Source organism: Capricornis sumatraensis, chromosome 8, assembly GCF_032405125.1.
Source record: "Capricornis sumatraensis isolate serow.1 chromosome 8, serow.2, whole genome shotgun sequence".
Classification (NCBI taxonomy): domain Eukaryota; kingdom Metazoa; phylum Chordata; class Mammalia; order Artiodactyla; family Bovidae; genus Capricornis; species Capricornis sumatraensis.
Window position 1 is genome coordinate 6,531,138 of NC_091076.1, and position 23,795 is coordinate 6,554,932.

General features: G+C 48.3%; 1 protein-coding gene across 2 annotated transcripts in view; it reads right to left on the minus strand.

Annotated features, from left to right (window-relative positions):
- Positions 1-23,795, minus strand: part of DPP3 (dipeptidyl peptidase 3) — a 31,804-nt gene that overhangs the window by 4,980 nt on the left and 3,029 nt on the right. For both annotated transcript variants that reach the window (XM_068976619.1, XM_068976620.1), the window contains exons 3-16: positions 17,323-17,412; positions 16,587-16,724; positions 15,925-15,999; positions 14,977-15,070; positions 10,921-11,051; positions 10,679-10,809; positions 10,540-10,598; positions 8,043-8,237; positions 7,692-7,804; positions 7,247-7,339; positions 5,234-5,296; positions 5,011-5,135; positions 4,786-4,906; positions 3,215-3,394 (exon numbers count right to left, since the gene is read on the minus strand). In XM_068976619.1, coding sequence (XP_068832720.1) covers positions 3,215-3,394; positions 4,786-4,906; positions 5,011-5,135; positions 5,234-5,296; positions 7,247-7,339; positions 7,692-7,804; positions 8,043-8,237; positions 10,540-10,598; positions 10,679-10,809; positions 10,921-11,051; positions 14,977-15,070; positions 15,925-15,999; positions 16,587-16,724; positions 17,323-17,412 — 1,608 coding nt within the window. The remainder of the gene's footprint in view (positions 1-3,214; positions 3,395-4,785; positions 4,907-5,010; positions 5,136-5,233; positions 5,297-7,246; positions 7,340-7,691; positions 7,805-8,042; positions 8,238-10,539; positions 10,599-10,678; positions 10,810-10,920; positions 11,052-14,976; positions 15,071-15,924; positions 16,000-16,586; positions 16,725-17,322; positions 17,413-23,795) is intronic.

A 23,795-nucleotide genomic window follows, 5' to 3' on the forward strand; every position in this document is an offset into this window, starting at 1 on the left:
TGTGATAAACACCCTATCCTAGTTTAAGATGCATCTTCTCACCTTCTTTATGGTAAGTTTTGATGAATAAAAGTTATCATTATCAGTATTACTTGTCCACATGGTACAGCTTGTGAAATCTTAGTTCCCTGACCAGGGATTGAATCCGTGCCCCTGAGGTGGAAGTGCAGAGTCCTATCCACTGGGCAACCAGGGAATTTCTATTCTATATTTCTAGACACAGGTTTTGCTTGCCAGTCTTGGAATTTCGTGAGCTTCTTTGGATTTCTGAGTTGGGTCTTTCGTCAGTTCTATGAAGTGCTCAGTCATTATCTCTTGTAAAATTCCTTCTTTTCTCTCTCCTTTCTTCTTGGAATTTCAGTTCATGTACATTAGATCTTTTCACACTATCCTTCCTGTCTTTTTTTTTTTAATGTTTATTTATTTCATGCACTGGGTCTTAGTTGTGATTTTTTATCTTTCTTATGGCATTTGGGATCTTTATTTGCAGCATGTGAGATCTAGTTCCCGAACCAGGGATTAAACCCAGGCCCCCAGTATTGGGAGTGCAGAGTCATAGCCACTGGACTACCAGGGGTCTCCCTCCTCCATGTCTCTTAATTTCTTCTAAATTTTCTATCTTTGTGTCTCTGTGCTACATGCTCTGGACATCGCTGGTGGCTCAGACGGTGAAGAATCCACCTGCAATGCAGGAGACCTAGGTTCAATTCCTGGGTCAGGAAGATCCCTTGGAGAAGGGCATGTCTACCCACTCCAGTATTCTTGCCTGGAGAATCCCACAGACAGAGAAGCCTGGCAGGCTCCAGTCCATGGGGTCGCACAGAGTTGGACACAACTGAAGTGACTTAGCACACATGATGCACTGCTCTGTAACTTCTCTTATCTTCAGCTGGATCTAAAATCTGTTTAAGCTGCCTATTTTTAGTTTCAGTGATTATAAAGATTAGGACTAAGAGATCTAGTTGGCTCTCTTCCAAATAACTGACATTTGTGGCTCTGATCCTTACTTATTCTGCCAATTTGCCGCTGGCAAAGTAGGACTAGGGCACCATCTGGGTAAGCCTCCTCCTCTTAGGCCCAGGGGTAGAATGATTTTCCCTAGCTCTGCAGGAATTAAAACTGACTGGGAACTCCTGGGGGAAGGTTAGAGAGACTATCTAACCTTTCTCTCTTTTGCATAATACTTAACACCCAGCGTGTGAACATAGATTCATGAAGTGGACATGTTAGCCACCAGGAGCTTCAACCAGAGAGCTGGCAACAGGGGTGTCCACGGGAGCCAGGTGGTATCATGAGTGAGTGACTTAGGCATGTACAGGAAACAGGAAGTGGACCTGGCAGAATGGAGAGTGGAGCACGTGTAGATAGCCAAACGCAGTGGCCACGGCTCAGTTCCAGGGAGTTAAGTCTATTGATGGCAGGCCCTCCAAGAAGCCAGAAATACAGATTTATATCTCACCTCATTGGGTTTTACAATATGGGTGAGCCAAAGCTATGACTATTTGTAATCCCGTGGCTGAAGGCTTTCCCTGTGGAAAAGCCTCCATCTTCCCTGCTGGCTAGCTCTTTGCTGTGCTCTTGGGTTTTCCTAGGGGGCTAGTGAAAGAAACAGCTGCACCAAAAAATGCTTCCATGTTCTGTATCCCCTGTTCCGTGTTCTGTATGATCTGTAAAGCCACTGCTGTGGACACTGTCCATTCTGCTGAATGAATGATCCTGGACAAAGATCCACCTGCTTCAGTCTCTAAGACGGAATGCTCTGTGTTCAGTCACCACTAAGTCACAGTTCAATACTGGCCTAGGGTTTGGTGGATTTGATTCCTTTATCTAGTGACATTATTATTATTAATAAACTGTTTTGGAATAATTTTAGATTTACAGAAAAGCCACAAAGATAGCCCAAAGGGTTCCCATGGGCTCCTGGCCCAGTTTCATCTGTTGTCAACATTGGGCAAAATGTGTACGTTACTTTATTAACTAAACTCTAGACTTTATTGAGAGTTCACCCATTTTCCCACGAATGTCTGCTTTCTATTCCACAATCAAATCTGGGACATGGCACTGCCTTGGGCATCTAATATTTTTTCATTTCTAATTTTATTTTACTTTCATGGCCAAACATATATCTTTTAAGGAAAAATGCCTTAAATCCCTTCTGGAAATAGGTGGGAGTATAATCGTTGAGAGATATTTGCTGAATTGAAGGCTGGGCCTTCTTCAGGTTGGCAAAGCCAGCAGGACCCTGTTCTGATGGAAGGCACTGCCCAGTAAGGAGTGGGTCACCATCAGGGGTTCTCCAGCCTTGCTGAGTGTCAGGATCACCTGGAAAGCTAGTAAACATGCAGGTTTTGGGGCCTTGCACTCAGAGTTTCTGAATCAGGGGGTCTGGGGTGGGGTCTGAGAATCTGCATGTTCTGGGTGCTCCTGCTGCTGTTAGTCCCTGGACCACACTTGGTGTCACACCAGCTTGGATAACGTGATTTTTATTGCTTTGCTGCTGCTAAGTCGCTTCAGTCGTGTCTGACTCTGTGTGACCCCATGGACGGCAGCACACCAGACTCCCCTGTCCCTGGGATTCTCCAGGCAAGAACACTGGAGTGGGTTGCCATGTTCTTCTCCAATGCATGAAAATAAAAAGTGAAAGTGAAGTCGCTCAGTCGTGTCAGACTCTTAGCGACCCCATGGACTGCAGCCCATCAGGCTCCTCCGTCCATGGGATTTGCCAGGCAAGAGTACTGGAGTGGGGTGCCATTGCCTTCTCCATTTTATTGCTCAGTTCCGTATATATGTTGTTTCATTGAATTCCTGCCAGGGGAGGCAGGTGATATATTTAACAGATGAGAAAAGTGGAGGGCAGCAAGGCAATTACACAGCTGGTTAGTCCTGGCACCAGAACCCCAAAAGGTCTCCTGACTCTAAACATCCCAACATGGGAGAGAAACCAGGACTGCAGTGAACACTGTCTTTCCCTCCTTCACTCACCAAGCTCCAGGCTTCCTCCTTTTTTGTCCCTCATCCCACTAACCTCCTTCCACTCCCAAGACCAGCCTTTACGCTCTGATTCTTCTGCACTCAGATCTTTTCACAGCTGCTTCCTCCTTGGCACTCCCATTTCCGGCTTAAACACAACCTACTCCAAGAAGCCTTCCCTGTTACAGAGTGCGCAGCCAGGCTGAGTTGGAGGGAGCCTCCGAGGCAAGAGGCCCCTGCTTACCTGGAGTCTCCGCAGGAACCTCTCCAGGGCAGGTTTGCCCACCGTCCGGATCTTGTCGCGATCAAGGCGGACCCGGGCATCGGGGCGCCCATCGGAGCCTGTGGTGGGAGTGACGGTAACCAATCCCTCGCCAGCCTCCAGCAAGACCCTCAGGATCACAAACCGGGCCTGCATGTGGGCCTGCCAGGGCCAAAGAGAAAGGAATCATTTGTAGGCCCAAGATAAGAAGTATTGAGTTGGCCAAAAAACTCGTTGAGGTTTCTCCTTAAGATGTTGCGGGAATGATCTTTGGCCAACCCAGTATCAAGAGTTCGTTCCAAGGCCTGATGTATCATATGTGCTTGCTAACTGTCAATCATTATTGTCATTTTATCCTCTCCCACCCTGTGGGTCCTTTGGTGTTTAATTCCTCTCCCCTCAAATGCTTCCCTTCTCCTCTCACAAGGAAGGGCAGGCTGCCCTGGGGCACAGGGAGGCCATTTCCAGGCAGGACCCAGAGCCTTGCGCCCCCTCGTCACCCACCCTGCCCTCTTCTGCTCCACACCCTGCCCTGATGACAGGAGTTACCCCAGAGGGTTCCTTGCTACCCTGAGCCACTTTCTCCTCCACAATCCTGTTTGCAGTCAGTTCTGTGGGATCAAGAGGGCATCATAATCCCCAGTTTACAGATGACAAAACAGAGGCCCAGAGAGGTGAAGTGACTTGCTCAGGGTCACAGAGCTGGTAAGAGAGAACAAGGACTAACCCAAGTTTCCTGACTCTAAAATGTGTGTTCTTTTGATGACCCAATATTGCCTCCTCAAAATAGACTTCGCTGACTTTTTAAAAGATTTCTATTGCTTACCCTGTTCCTTTCTTTCTTTTTTTTTTTAATTTTTGCTTTGAATTTCTTTTTTTTTTAAACTAATTAATCAATTAATTTGGCTGCATCAGGTCTTCGTTGTGGCATGCAGAATCTTTAGTCGTGGCATGTGGGATCTAGTTTCCCAACCAGGTATTGAACCCAGCCCCTCTGCAGTGGAAGTGCAGAGTCTTAGCCACTGGAACACCAAGGAAGTCCCTGCCTACCCTGTTTCCAAAGTACATCTCATAGCCAAATAGTGTAGTCTAATGGCTTTGGAGGCAGTTTGCTTGGATTCAAATTCTGACTCTGTTACTTGGCAGCAAGTTACTTAATCTCTTTGTGCCTCCATTTCCTCATCTCTAAAATGAAGGTAACAACAGTACCTACCACCTAGGCTGACACTGGGGACAAATGGGTCAGTTCATATAAACTGGTTAGAACCTAGTGGCACAGAGTGAGTCCTATGCATCATCTGTTAGTGGTCATAGTAACATCATCTCATCTGATTCTTCCTTAAAGGTGGGCAAGAAGACGATTACTCCCATTTTACAGGTAGGAACACTGAGGCTTACAACAGTGATGTGACTTGCCCTCACATGTGGTAAGAGTTTGGGATCAACCCAGTTCATGTGCCTCATAGGTACAGTTGTCCCATCCCTACACCCAGAATCCTGGTCTTGGTCCCCAGGACAGACCCTTCCCTCCTGAGGGGTCCCCCAGCCCCTACCTGTCTCCAGCTGGAGGCCTCAGGGGTGTAGAACTCCAGAGCAAGCAGCCCGGCACGAACCATGTTGAGCCAGTTTACGTAGACCACATCTTCCGCATCAGCCCCCTCAAAGCCAAAGATCCTGGGGGAGCGAGGGAAGAGGCGGCCTGGGCCTTGCCCTCCCTGCCAGCAGCCCCATCCACAGAGGAGCACTCCCCCTCCCCAACCCGGGGCTGCGGCTCATACTCCAGCACTCGGGGGTGGAGGCAGAGATAGAGGCCCACGCTCTCCGCTCGGCACTCTTCGTAGCTGGAGGCGATGGTGCTGAACTTGCTGTCCCAGGTCTCCCCGCTCCGGTACCAGCTCTGGATCTGGGAGGGGGAGCCCAGGAAGCAGGCTTTAGGGGTGGCTGCCACTCTACCTGGGCCCCCTTCCCCGTACCCTGGAGCTCCACCCAGGCCACCGTCACCTGCTCCCCTGTCTCCGGGTTGATCACAGTTTCCTGGTCGAAGTTGAATGTTCCTTTCTCGTCCTGCAGGAGAAGGGTCATGAACGTTGGGCAGGTGAGGGTGGGGTACCCCGGGGCCCAGGTTAGGCCTTCAGCCGGGGATCCAAGGGGCTCAGAAAGGCAGCCAGGGAGCAGCGAGCAGACAGCAGGAGAGGCAGGTCCATGACATGCGGTGGCCTCCACACCTGCTCTGTGACACCTCTCAGAGCCCCCAGAGGTAGAAGAACCTGAGGCACCTACCCCGCTGCACAGAGAGCAACACTATGGGCCGGGGATCAGGGAGAGAGATGTGCAGAAAGTCACGTGAAGACCCAGACCCAGTATCTCCAGACCCCAGCTGGAGATGTCCCAGTGGGTGGGCCATGAGGCCTGGTGGCTCCTCACCTTTGTGGTCCCTCTGCTGCAGAGAAGCCACAGCACGTGATTCTCTACCTTGAAAGCAGCACCCTCACCATCCTCTCCATGGGCCAAGTGTCATTCGTGCACCAGCCTTTTAACCCTTTAAGTCATCTTCCTGCTGCTACTGCTGCTGCTAAGTCACTTCAGTCGTGTCTGACTCTGTGCGACCCCATAGATGGCAGCCCACCAGGCTCTGCCATCCCTGGGATTCTCCAGGCAAGAACACTGGAGTGGGTTGCCATTTCCTTCTCCAATGCATGACAGTGAAAAGTGAAAGTGAAGTTGCTCAGTCGTGTCTGACTCTTAGCAACCCCATGGACTGCAGCCTGCCAGGCTCCTCTGTCCATGGGATTTTCCAGGCAAGAGTACTGGAGTGGGGTGCCATTGCCTTCTCCGAGTCATCTTCCTAGGAAGTTTCTGTTATTATCCCGCTTCACAAAGGAGGAACCTAAGGCTCAGAGACTAAGAACCCCAGAGCAGAATTAGAGCACACAATATCTGTGCACTATGTCTCAACAACAACACCCATTTCCAGAGGGCCTACTGGGTACCAGGCAAATCCCAGGGCTTCACCTTTATTCCTCACAAGAGCCATGTAGGAGTCAGGAAACCCATTTTACAGATGGGCCAACTGAGGCTCAGGGAGAGGACATGACTGAATAAGACCACAGAGGGGCTATGTTTGTCGCCACTTCCCTGGGACTTCGAAGCCAAGACAAAGCCCAATGCTCCCCCTATCAGCTGCCCTCTGGATCCTCTGACTTCCAGGCCCAACTGATCCCCATTCAGGGAGGCAGCCATGCCCCCAAGAGGAGCAGACCCCACCCCGCCTGCCTCCAGTCCTCTCATCTGTGCAGTCCACAGTGGGCTCCGCCTGGCCTGCTAACTAGGCTGTTTCTCATATGCCCTGAGTAGGTGTTGAGGGGGCTCTAGCCACTCTGGCTGGCCCACAGGAAAGGGCAGCTCCCTACAATACCTGGAAAAGTACAGGCTCCATGGAACAGCAGTGCAAAGACAGTGCTGCAGCCTCAGGACTGGGGGCGTCCAGACACCGCCCCTGCCCGGCTTTTCTGCTCCTGGGGCTGCCTGGGTCATACTCTCAGGGCAGGCTTCCTGGGCCTGAGCCAAGCAAGTCCTTCTGTGTGGGAGACTCTGGGTGGGGGGCCTCCGCTGGCCTGTCCTACAGATCTCACTTAATCCTGGGACATCTTAAAGGAGGGTGAGACACTGGGAGCCAAGACTCAGCCAGCTTCCCCACTCCAGGGAGCTGATTATGGGGAAGGGGAGCCATAGGGCCTAGAACTGGGGAGGGTCCCGCTGGTACCAGCACTAGCCCCTTATTCTTTTTTTTTTTAAATTTATTTATTTGGCTGTGCTGGGTCTTAATTTTGGCATGGAGGATCATTTAGCTGTGGGATCCTTAGCAGTAAGAAGGATCTTTAGTTGTGGCATGTGAACCCAGTTTCGGCAAGTGATCTAGTTCCCTGACCAAGGATTGAACCCGGGCCCCTGCATTGGGAGCGCAGAGTCTTAACCACTAGACTGCTGGGGAAGCCCCTGGTCTCGAGTTCTTACCTGCACGAAGAGCTTGCCGCTGCCGTGGCCCAGCAGCTCGTGCAGCCCCACCTGCACGTCAAAGGAGGGTCCTTTCCAGCGGATGTACAGGTCCTGCCAAGACAAGCAGAGACCCACACTGCCCACTGCCCCACCACGGTCACACAGCCTGCCCACGGCCCCTATGCCAGCCTGAGGGCCCATCGTGAGGCACACATCTGCTAAAGGTCTACCACCTGCCAGCCCCACAATGGGCACTGCAGAGCCCATCTCATCCTGGCAACAACCCACGAGGAAAGGGCTGCCTCCACTGTTTGCCAGCTGGGGAAACAGGTTCCAAGGACCTGAGGTCACACAGCGGGGAAGCAGCAGAGCTGGGCCTGAAGCCCCGTCCTTTTCCCTCCTCTGGCCTGTTCTGTCCTCCTGCGTCAGCTGAGGTCAGGCCAGGCCCCATGCCAGTGCCCACCTTGTCCTCCTCCTCCAGGAAGGTGAGTTTCTCCCGCTGCGTGGCATAGGCCACGGCCAGCACGTTCCCCAGGGACACGTTCTTAAAGCCTTCTGTCTGCCTCAGGTCATCATCTGGAGAAGGTGGGAAGGGGACCAGGGAGAAAAGGGCAAGGGCAAAGGTCAAGGGTCACAGGCAAGGAGTCAGAGGGACAGGCTGGGAATGTAAGTGGAGCAGGGTGATGTGTGGCCAGGGTGAGTGTGTGGAGGGGGAGGGGGTGACTCTCAGTGGCGTCTCCTAGGGGGTTTGGGGAGCCCCCGTCTTGTTCAGGCAGGGATGGGGGGGTGGGCAGGACCCTCCGGGGAAGCTCACAGTTGGGGATGTTGATGCCGGCGGGAATGCCGGAGCCGGCGAAGGTGAGAACGTCCAGGGAGGTGAAGTCGGGGGTGAGGAACTTGTCTTTCTCAAAGGCTGGGGGCCAGGGCAGCTCCTTCAGCAGCTGCTCCGCACTTGCCACCAGCCACTCAAACTTGGCACTCATGGCCTTGTTCACCATGGCCACGAAGCCTGTGGGGGAGAGAGGGGCTGTGAGCGGGCAGGGTTGGGGGATCCCACACCCTCCTCCTCTCCTCTAATAGCCTTTCAGCCATTATGCAGGCATTGACTGCCTGCTGGGCGCAGTGAGCCTGTGCTGGCCACTCGGGAGAACCTGCGCCTACGCTTTGCCTTCATGGAGGTCCCTGTTTTGGGGAGAGCAGGGTACAGAGAAAAGGCTTTGCTGAGTAACAACTGAAGTGGATCTTTTTAAACTTCTTAAAACTTTTTTTGGCAATGCCAGGTGGCTTGTGGGATCTTAGTTCCCTGATCAGGGGCCACAGCAGGGAAAGCATGGAGTCCTAACCCACTGGACTACCAGGGAGTGCCCTGAGATGGCTCTTAAAGGGGTATGTGGGGAGTAGTACCTCGTGGGTGATGGGGAAAGGATCAAGGATCAGATGCCCAGTGGAAGGGACTATGTGAGCAAAAAAAGATGCTCTTCTTTTTGGGGGGACTGTAAGCTGTCCTGCACGGCTAGAGCTCCTGGCTTACACGGTGGTGAGTGAGGCTGCTGCACTGGAGGGCTGGGGCTGATTCTTTCATATTTAATACAGTTAAGAGTTCCTGGCTCAAAGCACTATTTTCAAAATTGCACTCTACAGAACACATTTTCTATGAGAGCCTTCAAAAAGAAAGACCTCCTGGTCAAAGAAGTTTGGGTAACACTATATACTCTATCTCCAACTTCTTAAAGGCTCTCAATGCACATGTGCATATTAAAGGTACTGAGGAGTCCTGCAAGCAGAGACTCTTTGCTGTTCCATACTGAATCTTCTTTTTTTTTTTTGACTGTAGCATGAAGGATCTTAGTTCCCTGAATCTTTCTTCCTTCTTTTTGTTTTTTGGCTGTACTATGCAGGATCTTAGTTCCCTGACAAGGGATCAAACCCATGTCCCCTGCAGTGGAAGCATGGAGTCTGAAGTGCTGGACCGTCAGGGAAGTCCCTGAATAATTCCTGCTAACTCTGCATAGACTACACCCTGGAAAAGCCTGACCTAGACTAAGGAAGGGGACAACCTTGGCCAAGGGATGGGCTTGGCAAAGGCTCCCTATCTGGATTTACTCTGTCTGATGAAACCACCACACCAGGGCAAGAAGAAAGGATGATAAAAATAGCAAAGCACAAAAAGCAAACTGGGGATTATTAAAAAATCAGGGGACAGCTATGTGATGGCACACCACGCAGCTGGCAGACATGGAGTACAATACCAAATGTTATGGGAAATTTATGATATATTATGAATACTGTACACCTATTTAAAAGAATGTGGTAGGTCTATATATACTGATAGGAAAAGATATCCGAGATACATGACTAAGTGAAAAAAGCAAGTGACAGAATATACAGAATATAATCTCATTTACCCAGATGACTTAAAAGGAACATGTGTGTGTATGTGTGTGTGCGAATGCTTAAATAAAGGTCTAGAAGGACCTGTACTCAACTGTGAACTCTGGTGACCTTTGGAGGGGAGCGATATAGGAGAGGTAGTGAAAGAAGGATTTCACATTTTATCCTACACACGACTACTTTTCCAATTACTTACAAGTGTGGATTTTTAAATTACACACGTACATTTCTAAGCATCACTCTCTATAAAAGCAAAAGACAAAAAGTACATTCCAAACTTTAATTTTGGGGTGGGTGCAGTCACAGTTGATTATTTTTGGTGTGTTTTCATAATTTTTGACCATGAACATGGATTACTTTTCTAATAATCATGATGAGTTATGTACAAAGGGGGAACCTCCGAGACTGAGGCTGCTGAGACTTGGGCTTGGGCACAAAGGCCGAGGCAGCCTGAGCCTGCCATTTGCCCTGGGATGACAGCAGCCAAGTTCACAGTCACAGCGCTAATTCTGCTCTCATCGACCCAGCACCACTGACATGCCTGGCACTGTGCTGAGCTGTCTGCATATAATACCTCACTTTCCATGACACCTGAAAAGGAGTGATGGAGGCTCAGAGGTGGGGTTAAGCGACAAAGCTGGAGCCTGGACCTGGACCAGACACAGAGGGCAGCACGGCAAAGTGACTCAGAGCCGAGGTGCCTGGGGTGGGTATCCCCCCCCAACTCTGCCTCAGTTCCCACATCTGTGAAGTGAGGAGGGAAATTCTCATAGGACGAAGATTATCAAAATGAGTGAAGATAGGTAGGTGTCCAGTCCATGGCGAGTCATCGATGGCTGTTGCTGACTCTCTACTATGGCAGAGTCATCAGGGGTAAGGCGGAAGGGTTTCACTTTGACCTCCCACCTCCCAGAAGTTACCTTCAAACTCTCCACGGGAACCAAAGGGGTCTCGGTAGCTCTCGATGAACCCGATGTAACTGGGGGAGAGAAGGGCTGAGATGGAGGAGGGGTGGGCAGGAGGCGGCAGGGCGGGGCAGAACGGAGGCTGGCGCCTCACCTCTCCACGATGGGGCCTTTGTCCTGGATCCAGAAGCGAGAGCCCTTCTTGTGGGCCTCGATAGAGCCCTGGGTGAAGCTTTCTATGTACTGGGCCAGCATCTGTTCCTGGTGGCTGTTGGCTGCATACGCCTAGGGGTGAGCAGGGGCTGGTCAGCCTCAGGCCACCCCCCCATCCTGGTACCCGCCTTTGCTGCCCAGAGGGGCAGTGAGCGGCACACCTCAGCCCAGAGTGCCCCCTACCTTGGCTTTCTCCAGGTGCTCCACCACCTTCTGGAGGATGGGGGCATAGTCCCCGCGGGTCACCCGAAAATGGCTTCCCTGGAATTCGTAGCTCTTCAGCTTGGAAGTCATTTCGGAGTCCAGGTTAGGCTCTGAGGGAAGAAGGATCATCGCTCAGGGGAAAGGTGAGTGTGAGACATTCCAGCAGGCTTCTCACTGTGACATTCATTTACTCTAACATCCTCGATGGCTCCCCGTTGCTCACAGAAATTATAAACTTTCATCTTCAAAAATATATATATATGAGGGACTTCCCTGATGGTCCAGTGGCTAACACTCTGCACTCCCAACGCAGGGGGCCCGGGTTCGATTCCTGGTCAGGGAACTAGACCCCATGTGCCCGCAACTAAGGGTTCGCCTGCTACAACTAAAGATCTTGAATGCTCAACGAAGATAAAAGATCCTGAATGCCACAAATAAGACCTCGCACAATCAAACAAATATTTTAAATATATATATATAGTCTGTAACATGAAATGTTTTAAGTGATTTATATGTGTTAACTCAATGAAACCTCACATCAACTCTGTGGGGAGAGGGAAATTATCATGTCTTTTCTACAGATGGGGAAACTAAGGCACCAAGAAGTTAAGTCAGGTTTTGAAGGTCACACAGCAGCAAGTAGCAGAGTTGGATTCAAACCCAGTGTGGCAAATTGTATTTAAAAAGCTAGCCCTACCCTAGATATAATCATGAGGGTCCTTATAAAAAGGAGACAAGAGGGTGAAGGGAAGTAGATGTGATGAGAGAAGAAAGGACGGGGTGAGACGTGAGGAAGGGGCCGTGGGCCGAGGGATGCAGGCAGCTTCTAGAAGCTGAAACAGGCAGGGAAGCAGATTTCCCCAGAAGAGACTCCAGTTTGGACCTCCAGAACTATAAGAGAATAAATCTGCGGGGTTTTTAAATTTTTTACTTTATTTTTATTTTGGCTGCGCTCAGTCTTCATTGCAGAACGCAGTCTTAGTTGCCTTGCAGCATGTGGGATCTTAGTGCCCCGAGCAGGAATCAAACCCATGTCCCCTGCATTGGAAGGCAGATTCTTAACCACTGGACCACCAAGGAAGTCCCTAAATTTGAGTTTTTCATGCTGCTACATTTGTGGCTATTTGTTAGAGAAGCAATGGCATATTGATACCATTGTATCTTGCCTGTTATCTTTGATCCATATAACACGCTTCTAGATTATATTTTTAAATATATATATTTATTTACATATATATGGTAATGGTATTTCCTATCTCCTGATGTGAGATATGCCTCCAGATTATATTTTTAAATATATATATATATAATATATATATATATTTGGCCATATATGGCCACAGTATTTCCTATCTCCCAGTGTGACTTCTCTCATGAGAATGTGGGGGCTTTATTCCCTCCTCTTGAAGAGGGGCAGGCAGGCTTATGACTACAGCAGAAGTGACACTGTGGCTGCCAAGGGCCAGGTCGCAGAAGGCGACACAGCTTCTGCCTGGCTCCCTTGGGATGTTCACTCTGGAGCACGGCTGCCACGAACAGTATGAAGATGCCACATGAGGCATTTCGGTTGACAGCCCTGGTCAAGTCGATCTACATACATGCCGAACCCTAAACTTTCCCACCACCTCGCTTTGGCTCTTGCTGTTCCCTCCACCAGGAGCGTAGTCCCTGACCCGGCCTCATTTGCCTGGCATCTGAGGATCTACCAAGGCCTGGCTGCTGGGGAGACATCGGTGAATGAAACACAAAGGTCCTCCTCTCAAGGAGCTCGCAGTCAACAGAAAAATAACCAGGAAATTACTCGGTGTGCTGATGGGCAAAGAGGCTATGAGAAGACAGGGAAGGGTCCTGGGAAGGTGAGGTCCAAGCCTGGCCTCCAGGACGAGTGGGTGCTCATCAGGTGAACACCTGGAGGGGAAGGAGACATTCTGGGGGGAACGGGGAACAGACTGTGCAAAGGCCTGGAGTGGGTAGGTAAGAACATGGGGTTTTCAGGAAGTTGGAAGTTGCTGAGCATGGCTGTGGCCCAGAGTCTATCTGGGGGCTAGGAGGTGGGAGGTGGTTGGGGAAGGGAGGGCCAGATTACATAGGTCTTCATAGAGGCCTGGATGCTTGCCTCAACACTGCATCTATAGCCCCCTCACCTGGTAACAGACTCCAGTTTTCCTTTGGGACCTACCCCCCACCAACCACCCTGAGTCCAGGCAGTGGGAGGAGCTGATCTTATCACCTGACTGTGAGGTAGGCTTGGAACCAGGTCTAGACAATCAGAGACCAGTCCCTTAGCCACAAGGATTGGTTCATATAAATGGGAGATCCAAAACAGAGAAGCTTGAGCCACTTCCAGATCTCCAGATACTACTTCTGGGAGAAAAAGGCCCTCTTTTTACCGGAACAGCCAGGCCAGTGGCTATCAGGCTCTGTGGGAGCAGCCTGCTGTGGATGAAGTGAAGCGAGTTGAGCCGAGACAGAAAAATTTCTGAGAACGCTATCTGAGCGACTGGATCCAGCTGTGCCTGAAGCACTTCTATTCTGGGCTTCTTAATTACTCAAGCCTATAAAGCCCCCTTGTGCTTGAGGCAAATAGGTTTCTTCACGTATAACCAAGAAATTCCGAACGATGGAGCCTTTAGAAGTGAATCTCGGCTTTACCCTGAAGGTACTACTTCGAGAGATATTTAGGAAGCAGGGTTTAGCAATGAGAGGGTAACAGGCAGGAAGGCCAGGGGTCTCCAAATGGAGGAAATAAGCTGCAAGTGTCAGACATTTTTTATCTCTCTCTTAAGCGGCAGGAGGAAACAAACCACAAGGGTTAGATTTTTTCCCCCTTCTCTATACAGATTTAAAAAGAGGTTTCTCTTAAAGTGTTACCATAAGGACACCTGGTTCCACCTGAACTTAACTCTTCTCAAACCTAGAGGTAACCAATATATTTTTCTTATGGAAATGTTTGTCTTTAGCTATGTTAATGTACTATGTATTTACCCTAGACTCTGTCTTCAAGTTGGTTCCACCTAAAGGCTCAGAACTGCCTTGACAAACCAGTATGTTATACTCATATGTTGTTCTCCTAATCTACGTTAGTGAAACTATGTTATTTGCTTGGAAATCTGCCTTTCTCTGAGATTCATGTCAATCATGTTATGGCCCGGGACAACTCACCTTGTGCCAATGTTATCTCAAAATGCATGTTGTGGGTAAGGGGCCTGGTGCCAATCTCTGAGTTTTGAGGCATTTCCTTTCTTTCTTTTTTTTATTTTTATTTTTATTTTTTCATTTCCTTTCTTTAATTAGCAGACTGCTATTAGCTATATAACATCCGGCTAAAGATTAGCAGGGGGGCACTCTTTCTGCCCGCTTCTGATGTCTATGTAGAAGCTTTCTCTATCTCTTTTATACTTTAATAAAACTTGATTACACAAAAGCTCTGAGCGATCGAGCCTTGTCTCTGGCCCCAGATTGAACTCTTCTCCTCTGGAGGCCAAGAATCCCGGCATCTTTCATGGCTCAGCAACAACCTTTCAGTAAGTTCACCACCACCACCTTTCTATATTCTCCCCAACCTCCAGGACAGCTTTTCCATGAAGGCTTCATTGATGTGCAGTTTGGATTTCTCCTCTAGGCCATCATGAGACATATGGTCCAGCCTCTATTTCCATTGTTTACATGAATTGTTATCTTCTGCACCACTGCCTGGAGGATGGGGACCACAGCCAACACTCGGCTCCCATTAGAGGCTTGCCGCAGTGATGTTCACCAGTGAAACAAGGCCCTTCCTCTGCCCTCGGGTCTCCCCTAGCTTTACATCACCACCAGCTCCAGGGCTAGGGGTGCTCACCTCCTAGAAACACCATATGCTGAGCACGGCACAGGGCTCGGCACCCAGTAAGCCTCCATCACCATCCGCCATAGCTAGTACGACTGTTGTGACTCCCTGTGGCTACTGCAGGCAGCTAACCCCTGTCCTGGGTTCCTGCCCCATCCACGCTGGTCCAGGAACACTAAAGAGGGAGAAGAAGGGGGGTGTGAGCTCACCTGTGCCCAGCACAGAAGCCAACCGCACCTCGTAGCTCGGCTTCCCGTCCTGGCCAACCTCCTTGAAGAGCCGTGTGTTGTAGGCACTGAGGTTCTGGAAAAGACAGGGCAGGGTTTAGGGGAGAGTAAATCCAGAGTGGGCAGTGAGGTGGAAGGGAGGGACAGTGGGCACACCTGCGGGAGAAGACACAGAGGCAAAGCGGGCCGGGCCTCGGGGGGACCACCCGGAGTCTTCTGGGAGGGAAGGGAGCAGGGTGGGCGGGCCAGGGCAGACTCCTGCTCGGCTCAGTACACTGAGTACTCAGTACACAGCACTTTTACTAAGTGCTGCGCCAGACAGTGGGCTTCCCAGGTGGCTTGGTGGTAAAGAATCTACCTGCCAGTGCCAGAGACACAGGAGATGCAGGTTTGACCTCTAGGTTGGGAAGATCCCCTGGAGTAGGAAATGGCAACCCACTCCAGTATCCTCGCCTGGAAAATTCCATGGACAGAGGAGCCTGGCGGGCCACAGTCCACGAGGTCATAAAGAGCTGGACCTGTCTGAGCACGCACGTACATATGCACATACGATCACACCTGCCAGACACTTCATGACCTCAACTAACTTGGGCTATAGGAGGCAGACCTCAAGCCACAGATGAGGGATGTCACTGAGTGGCTGAGCTGGGAGGTGAAACTGACACATGGACACCAGAGCCCAGTTGAAGCAGCTCTGATATTCTGTGTCCTCCTTCCCTGAGGCTGTCACAAGGCCCTTCAGTCTGGGGTGGAGTGGGGGCGGCTCCATCAGGGCACTCATGCTGACCCTTAGATAAGGATTCCCTAGTCTTCTCCACCTCAAGGACCCCCGATGCCTGTGCCTCTGGGCTCAAGCTGAGACCCGGGAGTGGCCGCCAGTGCCAAGGGGACCCCAACAAGCCACTACCCCGACTTGCCCATCCCCCAAACCTGTGAGTCCAGAAAGTCTTGGGCTAGTTTGGCATCTTCCATGGTACAGTTCCCAGAGAAATAGGTGGTGATGCCCTGTTGGGGAAAGGGCAGAGTGTTAATAGGAGTTGTTGCTGAGGTTGGAGCTGCAGGGGCAGCTGGTAAATTCCTTCCTGGCCACCCTCTCCAGCCTCAGACTTCCTGCACCTCCTCTTAGCAGCCTCCGAGGTCCCTCTCCATCTCTTTCCAGGGGAAGAAAATTGGAACACAAACAACACACAGGGCCATCCCCAGCCTTCCTACAGCTCTGTGCCAGCCTCTCACAGATCCACCCCTAAAGTTCGCTGTGTCCCTCACCCCACGTGACTCCTAAGCAGCCTCCAGATGTGGGAAGCTTGAATCCCCTCCTTTCCAGCCCCCCGCCTCCAGCTCCCCCCAGCTCTCAGCTCGTCTCTCCTTCCCTCCTCCTGGCACACAGCATCCCGGGATGTCAGAACTGGGAGGGCGTTCAGAAACCATTCCGTCTAACCCACTTACTGAGGACGACGCTGAGCCTCACCGTGGACAGCAGCTTGGCCTCAGGCGTTATGGACAGCCCGCTGTCTTCCCATCGGTTGCCCCTTCCTCCAGGCCAGGTGGCCCTCAATGATCCCCTCCACCCCCTAGCACGGCTGGGGCCTCACCTCTTTCCCCAGCCCGAGGTGTCGAAGCCTCGATTCCAGCGAGAACATGAGCTCCCCGCAGGTCTGCCAGAGGCCCCTAACTTCTTCCGGGTGCTGCTGAGCGGCCTCACTCCCCAGGATCACACGTTCCAGCTTCTCCTGCAGGGGAAGGGAGGTCCTTGGCCTGGCCAAGGCCGCACCACCCAACCTGCCTCCTGGAGCCCCCCAGCCATCCCCAAGCTCTTCTCCCATAGTCTAAGACCTTCTGGTTCAGAGGGTGGTCAACAGACTGGCAGCATTGACCTTGCCGGAGAAAAGCAGAATCTCATACCTGCCTGCTCAAGCTGGCTGGGTCAGAGGCTGTATGTCAATAAGATTGTCAGGCCAGTCTTGTGCAGAGTAGGGACTGAGAGCCCTGGTGTAAGACCTGGGTCTGCCCCAGAAGGGCCTGAGCCCTATGGTCCAGAGAAGGACTCCCTGCGTCCACTCTCCTCCACTGTCTCCAGGGGTGATCAACAGCCCCAACTCTGCAGCACCAAACGGTGCTCAGAACCCTTAAAAGCCTCCCTTCATTTGTCCCTCAGGTCAGCATGGTCGGGAGGTCGCTGCAGCACCCGGGAGAGTGGCTGACCCAAGGCTGTGCGGCATGCTGGTCAAAGGTCAAAGCCTGACTCCCGCGGGGGCTCCATCTGCTGCTTTCCCCACTCCACCCCACCAGCCCCAAACTGCCCAGCTTCCCCAGCCCTCCTCAGCTCACCTTGGGCAGGTTGGGAACAAACTTGGTGTCGCCAAAGGACTTGTAGTTGCCCATGTTGGAGTAGACGCCCGCGGCGTAGACCAGGAACGCCTGGGGGATGGGAGCGTCAGAGGAAACGCAGCCTCCCCACCCCATGGAGGGTCCCTCCTGGGATGTTAACACCCCAGAGGAAGCTGTATGGGTGAGGTGGGGAGATCTAGGGGGCAGGACCCACATCCCGGGAGGCACCAGGCTGGGCTGCTTTCACGGCCCAACCTTCAGACACCCACGGTCCAGCCAAACGGGTCTTCTCAACAGCTTCCAAATATGGATACATCCAAGCCCTCATCCACCTTGTTCCATTCGTATCAGCACCCTCTCAGCCACCTGCATCTCATCTGACTTTGAAGGCCCAGCGCAGACACCACCTCTTGTAGGAAGCCTGTCCTTAGCCCCCATCTGATAGGCAGCTGGCGCTGGAGGCATCAAAATGTTAGGGATGGAGGGGCCTTGGCTGACGACTCTATGGCTTTTGCAGGCTCCAAATCTACTCTCCCTTCCTCTGGTAATATGGCCTCAGCTTCCTTTTGGGATGGGCCAAAATCTCCCTTCCCCAACTCCAGGGGTAGGCACAGGCCCAAGCTGGCCAGCCAGAGCCTGACCAGGAAGTTTCCCAGCGGTGAAGAGCTACTGTTTCATACCAGGAATCATCAAGTCCAAAGCTCCTAGAGCTCCCCTACTAAGGTGACAAAAGAAGGCAAAACTGAGCGATGAAGACTGCATCGCAATGGTATCCCTGAGTCTCTGAATCCAGCCATGACTGAAGCCTCTCTAGCCCTGGACTTTTCAATTATGTGAGCCCATAATTCTCTTTTTTAAAAATAGACTTTATTCTATAGAGTAGTTTCAGGTTCACAGCAAAACTGAGTGGAAAGTAGAGATTACCCCAAAGCGCTCCCCGCCCGACCCCGCCACCCCACCGCCAGGCAGAGCCTCCACCTCGTTAATATTCTTCACGAGTCTGGTACATTTCTTACAGCTGAGGAATGTACCCTGGCACCTCATCACCCAAAGATCATAGTTTACATTAGGGACCACTCTTGACATTGTATATTCTATGGGTTTGGATAGATGTATAAAGACACATATCTGCCATTACACATGATACAGTACTCTGAAGTATACAGGGCAGTTTCAGTGTCTGAAAAATCCTCTGTGCTCTATATCCCCTCCCAGCACCTGGCAACTACCCATCTTCTTACTAGCTGCGTAGTTTTGCCTTTTCCACATAGCTGGAATCATACAGTATGCACCCTTTTTGTGATGGTTTCTTTCACCCAGCAATATCCATTTAACTTTCTCCGTGTCTTTTCATGGCTTAATCGCTCACTTCTTTTCAGCACTAATGTTCCATTGTCTGATATACCATGGTTAGTTTATTGATTCAGCTACCGAAGGGCATCTTAATCAGATATATCTTTTGCAAACATTTTCTCCCATTCATGACTTATCTTTTCATTCTCTTGACAATGTCTTACACAGAGCAGAAAACTTTAATTTTAGGGACATCTTTGGAGGTCCAGTGGTTTAAACTCTGTGCTTCCAATGCAGAGGGCGTGGGTTCGATCCCTGGTTGAGGAACTAAGATCCCACATGCCACATAACATGGCCAAGAAAAAGAAAAATTAAATTTTAATAAGTTCAGCTTATCAATTATTTCTATCATGGATCATGCTTGGTGTTATAACTAAAAAGTCAACTGCATACCCAAGGTCATCTAAATTTTCTCCTATGTTATTTTCTGGGAGTTTTAGTTTTGTATTTAAGACTGTGATTCATTTTGAGTTAATTTTTGTGAAGGATATAAGATCTGTGCCTAGATTTTTTTTTTTTTTTACCATGTGAATGTCTAGTTGTTCTAGCACCATCTATTGGAAAGACTATATTTGTTTCATTATATTACCTTTGTTCTTTGTCAAAGATTTGTTTACTATATTTGTGGGGGTCTTTTTCTAGACTCTCTATTCTATTGCACTGGTCTACTGTCTATTTTTTGCCAACCGAAGACTGTCCTGATTACTGTAGCTTAATAGTAAGTCTTGAACTAGAGTAGCATCAGTCCTTCAACTTTGTTCTTCTCCTTCATTATTGTATTGCCTATTCTGAGTCTCTTGCCTCTCCGTATTAACTTTAGAATAAGTTTGTCGGTATCCACAAAACAACTTGCTGGGATTTCGACTGGGATTGCATTGAATTTATAGATACAGTTGGGAAGAAGTGATATCTTGATAATATTGAGTCTTTCTATCCATGAACATGGAGTATCTCCCCATTTATTTAGTTCTTCTTTGATATTTTTCATCAGAGCTTTATAGTTTTCTGCATATACGTCTTCTACATATTGTTACTTTCACTTTTCACTTTCATGCATTGGAGAGGACATGGCAACCCACTCCAGTGTTTTTGCCTGGAGAATCCCAGGGACAGAGCAGCCTGGTGGGCTGCCATCTGTGGGGTTGCACAGAGTCGGACACGACTAAAGTGACTTAGCCGTAGCCGTACATATTGTTAGATTTATGATTATTTCAACTTTTTTGGGTGCTATTGTAAATGGAATTGTGTCTTAATTTCAAATCCTACGTTTTCATTGCTGGAATACAGGAAAGCAATTGAGTTTCATGTATTAACTTTGCATCCTGCAACCTTGCTATAATCACTTATGTGTTCTAGGAGTTTTTGTTGATTCTTTCAGATTTTCCACTTAAACAATCATGTCATCTGTGAACAAAGACAGTATTATGTCTTCCTTTACAATATGTATACCTATAATTTCTTTTTCTTGTCTTATTGCATTAGGTAGAATTTCCAGTACAACATTGAAAAGTAGTGGTGAGAGGGGAGATCCTTGCTTCATTCCTGATGTTAGTGGGAAAGTTTTTCACCATTAAATATGATATTAACTCTAAGTTTTCTAGTTACAGTTTTGTTTTTTTTAAATCATGAATGGGTGTTAGAATTTGTCAAATGCCAAATGCTTCTTCTTCTGCATCTATTGATATGATTGTGTGATTTTTCTCCTTTAGTCTATTGATGTGATGATTTACATTTATTGATTTTTGAATGTTGAACCAGATTGGTATAGCTGGGATAAATTCCACTTGGTCACGGTGCATAATTCTTTTTATACATTGTTGGATTCAATTTACTATTTTGTTGAGGACTTTTGCATCTATGGTCTTGAGGCATATCAGTCTGTAGTCTTCTTTTCTTTCATTGTAATCTTTGTCTGATTTTGGTGTTAAGGTAACACTGGCCTCACAGATGAGTTAGAAAGTATTCCTTCTGCTTTTCTCTTCTGAAAGATTGTAGAGAATTGGTATAATGTCACCCTTAAATGTATAGTAGTGAATTTATCTTGGCTTGATGTTTTCTGTTTTGGAAGGTTGTTTATTAATTATTGATTCTATTTCTTTGATACAAGCTTTGCAGATTATCTATTTCTTCTTGTGTGAATTTTAGCAGATTGTCTTTCAAGGAATTGGTCCATTTCATATAGGTTATCAAATTTGTGCATATGAACTTTTTTCAAATGGTGATTCTTTGATTACCATCTGAAGGATATTGCCCATGAATATTCACTGCCCATGAATTTGTAGTGATAGCCCTTCTTTAATTTCTTTTTCTTTTTTCCTTCTTTCATTCCTGATATCAGTAGTTTGTGACCTCTCACCTTTTATCTTAGTCTAGCTAGAGGTTTCGGAGAAGGCAATGGCAACCCACTCCAGTACCCTTGCCTGGCAAATCCATGGACGAAGGAGCCTGGTAGGCTGCAGTCCATGGGATCACTAGGAGTTGGACATGACTGAGTGACTTCACTTTCACTTTTCATTTTCATGCACTGGAGAAGGAAATAGCAACCCACTCCAGTGTTCTTGCCTGGAGAATCCCAGGGACAGGGGAGCCTGGTGGGCTGCCGTCTATGGGGTCGCACAGAGTCGGACATGACTGAAGCGACTTAGCAGCAGCAGTAGCTAGAGATTTATTGATTGCTATGATCTGAATATTTGTGCCCCTCCAAAATCAGTATGTTGAAACCTAACCTCCAAGGTGATGGCTATTAAGAGAGGGAGACTTTGGGAGGAGATTAGATCATGAATGATGGCATAGCCCTCCTCATTGAGATTAATGCGCTTACAAAGTAGACCCCAGATAGCTAGCTCAGATAGCTAGCTCTTATGATCCACCACGTGAAAACACAGTGAGAAGGCGGCAATCTGCAGTCCAAAAGAGGAGTGTCACCAGAACCCAACCATGCTGGCACCTGTGGTCCATTCTTCTTCTACCTTGGTGGTTGTAACTTAGCCTTGTATACAATTTCATTTTCTCTCCTTTCTTAGCATATCAGTTGCACTTCTTTTTTCACTTGTTTTAGTGGTTGACTTTGCAATAGACATTTTAGTGGCTGAGTTTGCAATATACATTTATAACTAATCCCAGTCCATTTCATGGGCAGTTTGAGTACTTTATAATAACAAAATAATCCTAATTCTTGCCTTCCCGCCCTCATATCACTGCTGTCATTCATTTCACTTATACATAAGCATACATAGTTGGATATATTGCTGCTATTATTATTTTGGACAAATATATCTCTTAGATCAGTTAAGAATAAGAAAAATAAAAGTTTTTATTTTACCTTCACTTATTCCTTCACCACGGCTTTTCCTTTCTGTTTTAATGTACACCTGAGTTTCTGACCTATATCATTTCCCTTCTCCCTAGAGAACTTCTTTTAACATTTCCTGCAAAGCAGGTCTATTGACAACACATTCCCTCAATTTTTGTTTGTCTGAGAAAGTCTTTATTTCCACTACACTTTAAAGGGTAATTTCACAGGGCATACAATTCTAGATTGGTGGCTTTTTATCTCGACACTATAAATATTTCAGTCTACTCTTCTTGCTTGCCAGATTTCTGAAAGATTAGATGTAATCCTTATCTTTGTTCCTCTGTAGATTTTTTTTTCCATCTAGTTTCTTTCTTTCTCTTTGATTTTCTTTCTCTTTGATTTTCTGTAGTTTAAACATGATATGTCTATATGGAGGTTTTGTCTGTTTCTTTTTTGTTTTGCATTTAGTATCCTATTCAGTGTTCTCTGAACTTCCTGGATCTGTGGCTTGGTATCTGACATTACTTTGCGGAAATTCTCAGTCAATACTATTTTAGGTATTTCTTCTGGTTTTTTTTTTTTCTTCTTCTTCTGGTTTTATCACTATATACATGTTATATTCCTTACAGTTGTCCCATGGTTCTTGGATATCCTATTCTGTTTTCTTCAGTCTTTTTTCACTTTGGTTTTCAATTTTGGAGGCTTCTATTGAGATACCCTTAAGCTCAGAGATTCTTTCCTCTGCTGTGTCAAGTCTACTAATAAGCCCATCAAAAGTGCCCTTCCTTTCTGGTAGTATTTTTTGACCTCTAGCATTTTTTCAGACTCTTTCTCAGACTCTTTTCCATTATGGTTATTATAAGATGCTGAGTATCGTTTCCTGTGCTGTATAGTATGTCCTTGTTGTTTACTTACTTTATATACAGTACTGTATATATGTTAATCCCAAACTGCCCATCTGTTCTTACATGCTGTCTACTTTATCCATTAGAGCCCTTAGAATATTAGTCAGAGTTGTTTTAACTCCTGGTCTGATGAGTCCAACATCCCTGCCGTATCTGAGTCTGGTTCTGATACTTGCTCTGTCTCTTCAAGCTGTGTTTTCTGCCTATAAGAATGTTTTGTAATTTTTTTCTTGATAGCCAGACATGATGTGCTGGGTAAAAGGAACCGTCATAAATAGGCCTTTAGTAGTGGGACGGTAAGGAATGGTGGCAGGGGGAGTGTTCTAGAATCCCATGATTTTAGTGAGCCTTTGCTGCTGGACTTTGAACTTGACATGCTCTTCTCAGCCCCATATTCCCACTCCTTTTAGATAGGACCGGATGGATGGTCAGAGCTGTCTAGAGTTGTGTGTTTCCCTTCTTCCAGATCAGTTAGGCTCCAATAAAACCCTAACAGGTTTGCTTCTGGTTAAATAGTTTCTCCTGAGGGCAGATCATGTTAAGAAGAACAGAATGCTCTAGCATATTTTTTAAATGGCTCCTTCTCACCTCCCCCTGCCAGAAGCAAGAGGGATTTTTTTCTCTGAAATTCACTGTGAGAACCAGGTGAAGCTCCTGAAGGTAAAACCCCCCCAAAGTGTGGGGGCCCCCTTATGTCCAGTTCCCCCTGGAGTTTTCAACTGTCAGAATTGTCCACACTGAGCCTTTAGCAATTCATCAATTACAGTTCCAATTTTCCTACCTCAGCACTGGTTCCATGGAGGTTTCTGTTCATGAGTTTTTGCTCTGGTAAGTTGTGACTCTCTGTACCTGCCTGTCTGTTTCTCCAATTTTGGGAGCTGCAGTTTGCTCTGGAACCTCACTTCTCTTAAGGATCTAAG